Source organism: Myotis davidii, unplaced genomic scaffold, assembly GCF_000327345.1.
Source record: "Myotis davidii unplaced genomic scaffold, ASM32734v1 scaffold668, whole genome shotgun sequence".
Lineage (NCBI taxonomy): Eukaryota > Metazoa > Chordata > Mammalia > Chiroptera > Vespertilionidae > Myotis > Myotis davidii.
In genome coordinates this window covers 464,836-472,721 of record NW_006299394.1, presented here as the reverse complement: position 1 = coordinate 472,721, position 7,886 = coordinate 464,836, and the positions used below count along the sequence as shown (strand labels likewise).

General features: G+C 65.2%; 1 protein-coding gene across 3 annotated transcripts in view; it reads right to left on the bottom strand.

The window, feature by feature from the left end:
* The window catches only part of RXRG (retinoid X receptor gamma), a 36,113-nt gene that overhangs the window by 5,965 nt on the left and 22,262 nt on the right, over window positions 1-7,886 (bottom strand). For all 3 annotated transcript variants that reach the window (XM_006774986.2, XM_015571301.1, XM_015571300.1), the window contains 4 exons: window positions 6,958-7,102; window positions 4,365-4,544; window positions 855-1,015; window positions 636-765 (listed from right to left, as the gene is read on the bottom strand). In XM_006774986.2, coding sequence (XP_006775049.1) covers window positions 636-765; window positions 855-1,015; window positions 4,365-4,544; window positions 6,958-7,102 — 616 coding nt within the window. The remainder of the gene's footprint in view (window positions 1-635; window positions 766-854; window positions 1,016-4,364; window positions 4,545-6,957; window positions 7,103-7,886) is intronic.

Here is a 7,886-nt window from a genome sequence, read left to right as displayed (position 1 = left end):
TAGCGGGCTGGTGTCTGTGAGGTGTCTAGCGGCGCTGGCACGGCGCGGAGCTCCGGTCACGGCCGCTGCGGGCTCCTTATCTAACAGGGACGTGGCTCCCGGCCTCCGCCAGCCTTCATGGCATCCTCCTGCGGGCTCAGTGATGAAGAGACCTGGCAGGTGTCAGCTGCTCTGTGCCCAGAAATGGAAGCCACCGAGGGCGCGGCACAAAGAACCTCAAAATAGGAAGGGCCCGGCTGCATCTAGGACTCGCCTGAGCCTGAGTGGGTGGCTCCGAGCCTCCCTGTGAGGTGGGAATGTCTGTACTTTCCGATTTCAGAGCAGTGATGGGGTGTGGCGTCAGGCGGGCCTCAACCGAAAGGGCTGAACTGTCTTCAAAAGTTAGACGCGAGCTACGGAGGCCAGTAAAATTCACGAGGAGGAGTCACTGCTCCACTCACAGAGCCTGTCCCTGGGGACTGGGAGGGTCTCTGAGTCTGAGGGCCTGCGGGTCACCCAGAGAAAGAGCCGCCCTGGCGAGCGATCCTGCCATCAGCGTGGACACAGCTCGGGCGGATTGAGGGTCCCGGTCCCGGGGGAACTTCCAGTGGCAGCCCCGGCGATTGTGCCGAGAATCGAGGGCCCGACAGCCCTACCTGCACGGAGCAGGATGACCTGGTCCTCCAGCGAGAGGCCCGAGAAGTGGGGGATGCGCTTGGCCCACTCGACAAGGGTGAACAGCTGCTTGTCCGCCGCGTGGCAGATGTTGGTGACAGGGTCGTTGGTCTGAAACGGGACAAGCTCTGAGGCTGGAGTCGGGCCCCAGCACACCCTCTGCCTCCAGGCCGGGGAGCGGCGGCGCCCAGGGCACATACCGAGCTCTCCATGCTCATGTCGCCGTAGGACTCTGTCTTCGGCTCCACAGCCAGTTCTGCCTCCAGGATCCTCTCCACGGGCATGCCTTCGTGGGCGCCGCCCGCGCACTCCGCCTCACTCTCCGCCCGCTCCCGGCTCCTCTGCCTCTCCTCCTGCACGGCTGGCACATGAAGGACACAGATGGCACCCAGTGCCAGGACAGCAGTGGGGAAGGGGCGACCTGCCTACCCTCCTGTGTAAGCAGGATGTCACCTCGGTGCTGAATCGGGGTGCTGCGATGCTGACAGATGCTACCTGCTCACACCTGTGCGGGTCTGCGGGCCCAGAGTCCACGTCCTCCCCAGTCGGGTGGCGACGCCGCTAGACACCCCCACAGACACCAGCCCGACTCTGAAGCTCCGACCACCTCCCATCTGCCCTCTCTTCACAAGCCGCTCTCCCGTGCCCCACGGCCCCTCCTCCCTCCCGCTGCCCTCCAGTAAGCCCTGAGCTTGCGGGGGCTGAGGGGGAGGCCCCTTGCCTTGCCCTCCTGCCCGTCAGGGCCCAGGCAGCACCCTTGGCATTCGCATCCCATCAGCTCTGCCCGGGCAGCAGCCTGAGCACAGGGCCCGTGATCCACGCCAGGGATGCTCTTCGGGGCCAGGGCCATGGGGTGGTTGTAAGTCACCCAGATGGCATTCCAGACCTGAGGCTGATTGGGGGGCGGGGGCACGGAACCCGGGCAAAGCTGGAGCTGCAATAACCCCGCTGCCCAAGCTGAGTGTTTCCAACCGCCTCCTGGCCCCGCGCGCCCCACCCCCACCCCGCGCCCCTGGGTCTGTGCGTAGGCGTGAGGCCGACCACGGCCCTGTCCTCCCACAGCCTCGCGGTCATGTCCATCCCCAGGAAGCGCTGGTGTCCACCCCTCACTCCAGAGCACAGCGGAGTCAGCACTGCTCAAGCCCCAAGAAGAAAGGACATGGTCGCTAAGTGGGTGGCTCGCGTGGGACCCAGCGGCTCACATGGCTGCTCCACGGGCCACTCTGGCCTCTCGCTTCCTCCCTCCCTCCCGCCACCGTCCACGCCCCAAGCTGCTCTCTGACCGGAACCCGGAACCCGGGCGGGACCTCTGACCTGCCCTGCAAGTGAGGTCCCTGGTCTCCTAGAGGAGGAGGAGGGCGGAGGGTCTCACCCCCCACAGCTCCTGGGTGGACCCCCCAGCAGCCTCGGAAAACGGTCTTCAGTGGGGGGTGGGCCAGGTGGGAGGGCGGGAGCCCGGGAACCGAGGAGAGAGGATAAAGCAGGGGCCGGGGGAGGAAGAGACACCGGAAAAGGAAGAGGAGACAGCAGGAGGGAGGAGAAGAGCAGTGTGCAGGGCAAAGCATCTTTTCAGAAACAGCCTCCACCACTGTCCGGCCAAGCGACAGCAGACACAGCCTCAGTTTCCCCGGATGGGGAGGCGGACTGTGGCTCTTGACTGAGATTGTCTTGTGAGGAGTAATGAGATAATTACGAAAAGTTCACCGGTGGGTATTTCCTCTTCCGGCCGCTCCGTACCCTCCGGCTTCCGCCCGGCCAGCCCATCCCCTGATGGGTCCTTCCTCCTCCAGGTCCCCCTCCTCTCTCCTCCCTCCTGTCCCCGTGGGTCCTCACTCACCGCCAGTGCACAGACCTGTCACACGCGCTCATCATCAGCTGCATTTACTCGTTAAAGTTGAACGCGCCTTGTGTTAATTTTTCAAGGTTTGTGAAAAGCCAGGAAAGCAGTGGAGGGAAGCCCTCTGTGGCCTCGATGGGTTTCTGCTGTGGTCGGGCTCTCAAGGAAAATCGCCTGCAGGCCTCACAGGAGGGGACCTGGGCCTCCAGGGGGCAGCTCTGCCCCCCACCCTTCTCCATGAATGGCGTGACCCGGGGCCGCAGCACGTGCTGTCCTGCTGTCCTGCCCAAGAAGTCAGTCTGCTGTGGGGCGTCTGCTTGGCATTCTGAGCTGCTGCCCCATCAGGGCACACCCAGGGGGCGCCGGGTGACCTCACATAGCACCCACGTCCTGCCTTACCCCGGACCACCCAGCCCTCAAACGTAAGTAGCTATCCAGTGTGAATGAATCTAAATCATACCTTTTCTTGGTCAGGTTAGCCAAAAAATACTACGCTTTTTGTGCCATAGAATTTGAGCGATCGGTTACTGCGTGCTGTGAGATGAACAAAGTTGAAATCCCTGCTTCAGTTCAATCGTATGCACTTAACACAAAAGATTGTTTGTCCACATCACCCTGAAGCTGGTCTCACCCACCCTGGGGACGAACGGCCGCAGACACCAGCCCTCTGGCCGGCGGGAGGTGCTGTGGGTCATGGTCTCCCGTGCTGGCCGCAGGGCAGTGGCAGCCATTCTGGAGGAGCACAGCGCCCGCAGCTGCTCCTGCCTCCGTCTCCCAGCCTGTGGCCACGGAGGGCGGCCTGGAGGGGACTTAGGCCTGACCCAGTGCGCCTCGCCTCCCGGGTGGGAGTCAGGGGCAGCGGGAGGAGCGAAGAGTGTGGCGGCTGGGACTGTGGTGAGAGCAGATGGAGCTGGGAGAATAGACTCTATCCCAGCGGCTCTCAAAGTGGAAAATGAGGTTTACTGAAGGATGAATCATCTACTAGTACAGTGGGGCCTTGACTTATGAGTGTCCCGACTAACGAGTTTTTTGAGATACCAGCTATCTCTCGGCTGATTTTTTGCATTGAGTTGATAGAGTAATTTCAGTTAACGAGCTCCTTAACGAGCTCGGTCTCAGAACGAATTAAACTCCTAAGTCAAGGCCCCACTGTAGTAACAAAGAAACAGAATTTCCGGAGGATGAGGCCCAGAAATCGGGATTTTAAAAAGACTCCCAGGTGATTCTCATGTGCAGCCAAGGTTGAGAACCACTGCTCTAGGGTCAGACCCCGCTCGAGGGAGAGATGCGATGTCTGCCCATCAAGTGTGGTGTATCAGAGAAATGGGGTCCAGCAGTTTCTGGTCTGAGCGGCTGGGAAACGGCCACTTCCTAAGACAGGGGGCTGGGGCCAGAGTATCAGCAGCCCAGGTTTGGGGCTGCGGATCTGAGAATCGTCAGGCGTCACAGGGGCGTCCAGTCCCAGGTGTGAGCTGGGCAGGGAGGAGCCCAGGGGAGCCCTGCTCGTTACTGTCCGGGGCCTGGGTCACGGTGCCCCTCACCCGCTCACACCAGCCCACCTCCCCAGCTGGCGAACGGCTGATTAGGTGCTTCTCCATGGACACGCGGAGGCTCCGGGGCTCAGTCCTCCTGGTGGCATTCTCTCTCAGCAGCGCTCGGACCCACTCCCTCCTCGTTGGGGTCAGGGCTGCCCCCCCTCACAGGCAGATCTATGGGCTGAGGCGCCCCCGGGACTGACCGGACGCCCGTACCCGCTTCAGCAGACAGACACGACTGCGGTCATTGCAGCCGCCCCTCCACCTTCTTCCCAGGGGCCCTGCGTTTGTCACGTGACCCCACGTGTTTCCAGGCCTGCGCCCTGGGGGAGGCCTACCTTCCCGCTTCATGCCCATGACCAGGCACTTCTGGTAGCGGCAGTACTGGCAGCGGTTGCGCTGGCGCTTGTCGATGAGGCAGTCCTTGTTGTCCCGGCAGGTGTACAGCAGGTCCTTGCGGATCGTGCGCTTGAAGAAGCCTTTGCAGCCCTCACAGCTGTACACGCCGTAGTGCTTGCCTGCGGGGAGAGCAGCCACGTGTGTGCCAGCTCCTTTCACCCCTTCTCCTCCCGCTCCTACCTCCCTCCGCCCCAGAAACTGGCGTATCCCATGGCAGGAAGCAAAGATGACCCTCGGAGAAGCCCGAGACCTGTCCCAGCCCCACCTGAACCCCAGTCCCAGCCCCACACTGAGCTCCTGTCCCAGCCCCACACTGAGCCCCTGTCCCAGCCCCACACTGAGCGCCTGCCCCACACTGAGCGCCTGTCCCAGCCCCACACTGAGCCCCGGTCCCAGCCCCACACTGAGCCCCGGTCCCAGCCCCACACTGAGCCCCGGTCCCAGCCCCACACTGAGCCCCGGTCCCAGCCCCACACTGAGCCCCGGTCCCAGCCCCACACTGAGCCCCGGTCCCAGCCCCACACTGAGCCCCGGTCCCAGCCCCACACTGAGCCCCGGTCCCAGCCCCACACTGAGCCCCGGTCCCAGCCCCACACTGAGCCCCGGTCCCAGCCCCACACTGAGCCCCGGTCCCAGCCCCACACTGAGCCCCGGTCCCAGCCCCACACTGAGCCCCGGTCCCAGCCCCACACTGAGCCCCGGTCCCAGCCCCACACTGAGCCCCGGTCCCAGCCCCACACTGAGCCCCGGTCCCAGCCCCACACTGAGCCCCGGTCCCAGCCCCACACTGAGCCCCGGTCCCAGCCCCACACTGAGCCCCGGTCCCAGCCCCACACTGAGCCCCGGTCCCAGCCCCACACTGAGCCCCGGTCCCAGCCCCACACTGAGCCCCGGTCCCAGCCCCACACTGAGCCCCGGTCCCAGCCCCACACTGAGCCCCGGTCCCAGCCCCACACTGAGCCCCGGTCCCAGCCCCACACTGAGCCCCGGTCCCAGCCCCACACTGAGCCCCGGTCCCAGCCCCACACTGAGCCCCGGTCCCAGCCCCACACTGAGCCCCGGTCCCAGCCCCACACTGAGCCCCGGTCCCAGCCCCACACTGAGCCCCGGTCCCAGCCCCACACTGAGCCCCGGTCCCAGCCCCACACTGAGCCCCGGTCCCAGCCCCACACTGAGCCCCGGTCCCAGCCCCACACTGAGCCCCGGTCCCAGCCCCACACTGAGCCCCGGTCCCAGCCCCACACTGAGCCCCGGTCCCAGCCCCACACTGAGCCCCGGTCCCAGCCCCACACTGAGCCCCGGTCCCAGCCCCACACTGAGCCCCGGTCCCAGCCCCACACTGAGCCCCGGTCCCAGCCCCACACTGAGCCCCGGTCCCAGCCCCACACTGAGCCCCGGTCCCAGCCCCACACTGAGCCCCGGTCCCAGCCCCACACTGAGCCCCGGTCCCAGCCCCACACTGAGCCCCGGTCCCAGCCCCACACTGAGCCCCGGTCCCAGCCCCACACTGAGCCCCGGTCCCAGCCCCACACTGAGCCCCGGTCCCAGCCCCACACTGAGCCCCGGTCCCAGCCCCACACTGAGCCCCGGTCCCAGCCCCACACTGAGCCCCGGTCCCAGCCCCACACTGAGCCCCGGTCCCAGCCCCACACTGAGCCCCGGTCCCAGCCCCACACTGAGCCCCGGTCCCAGCCCCACACTGAGCCCCGGTCCCAGCCCCACACTGAGCCCCGGTCCCAGCCCCACACTGAGCCCCGGTCCCAGCCCCACACTGAGCCCCGGTCCCAGCCCCACACTGAGCCCCGGTCCCAGCCCCACACTGAGCCCCGGTCCCAGCCCCACACTGAGCCCCGGTCCCAGCCCCACACTGAGCCCCGGTCCCAGCCCCACACTGAGCCCCGGTCCCAGCCCCACACTGAGCCCCTGTCCCAGCCACACACTGAGCGCCTGTCCCAGCCCCCACACTGAGCCGCTGTCCCACACTGAGCGCCTGTCCCAGCCCCACACTGAGCCCTAGGGCCTGTCCTGATGCCCCTCCCAACCGTGCTTCGGGCCGCCAATCCCGGGAGTGATATTAGAAAGGTCCTGAGCTTAGGTGTGTTTGCATTTACTGTATCAGGCAACTCAGAAGTTAGTTACAACACGTTCTGCCTCCGTGAAGCCCTCAGTGTCCTTAGTAACGCATTTCTTCTCCTTGCAGGAGGCGCTCAGCCTCACTGACTTTTCCCCAGAGTGAGGTCCAAAGACGTAGGGACCCCCTCTCAGAAGTGTCATCCTCTCTCTCCACTGAGCCGCCTCTGGCATGAGTTTTCCCACGCTCCTGCCAACGGGAGAAATAAACCGGTGCCTGGTCTTCCTAGCTCACGGTGCGGCCTAGAGCTGTGCCTGAGGCCGATGGGAGGCGGCTGTGCTGGATCGGGAACAGTCTCCCTCCCCACCTACCCTCCATTGCAGCTCCGTGCCCAGCGCCAGGCTAGTTAGCGCCGGGAGAGCCCGCACCCCCACAAGGCGTCGACCCCCAAGCACACGTACCTGAGGACCTGTCCCCGCAGATGGCGCAGATGTGCTTGACCAGGGGCCCGGGGCTGGTGGACGGGTAGTTCATGGTCCCGAGCCCAGGGAGCCCGGCCAAGGGCTTGACGTCCTCAGAGAGGCTGACCCCGTTGACCACATTGAGCTGCAGGAGAGAAAGTGCAATGACTGATGACCGCCACGGCCGAGGCGAGGCCTGCAGGGAGCTCGGGCTTTTGGAAAGCCGGCTCCGGGCAGCGTGCAGGGAAGGCCTGTGTGCCAGGCGGGCTGGGAGAAGAACGGGCAGAAGCGTGCATGTTTCTCACTCTCCAGTGAGCAGATTCCGTGGAGCCAGCGTCATCGGCTTCCTCCCCTGGCTCCTGCCCCGGGCTGGCCCGTGCGGGGAGCTGGCCCATGTGAGCGTCTGAACATGGCCCTGGCACGCACCCCCTCGCCCCGTCACTGGAAGCATCAGCTCCTTGTGCCCCGCGGCCCCGGTGCCACGGCTGAGAGCTCAGTGCTCTTCCCAGAGGACAAATCAGCAGAGCCCTCCAGCCGCACTCGGTGCCGTGGGCACAGCTCACCATCTGGGCAGCGAAGGGAGAGACAGCATCTGCAAGACCCGTCTCTGTTCCTTGTTCCTACACAGGCCAGCCTGGCCGGAGGCAGGACAGGCCCCTGAGACAGCACACGCGACAGAGGGGATGGGCGGGGTGTAGGAGTGGCTGTGAGGGTGATGGGGGGCATTGGAGTGGCCATAGAGGTGAGGGGGGTGTTGGGGTGGCTGTGGAGGGGGGGGGCAGAGCGTTGGAGTGGCCATGGAGGCAGCTGGTGACCCCTGCGGGTGGAGGGGTCCCTGGCCTCTGTGTGGCCCAGGTGGCCTATGAGGCATACGTCTAACCCGGTGACTGCGATTCTCACACCAACCAAAGGCGGTTTTCTTCCCGAGC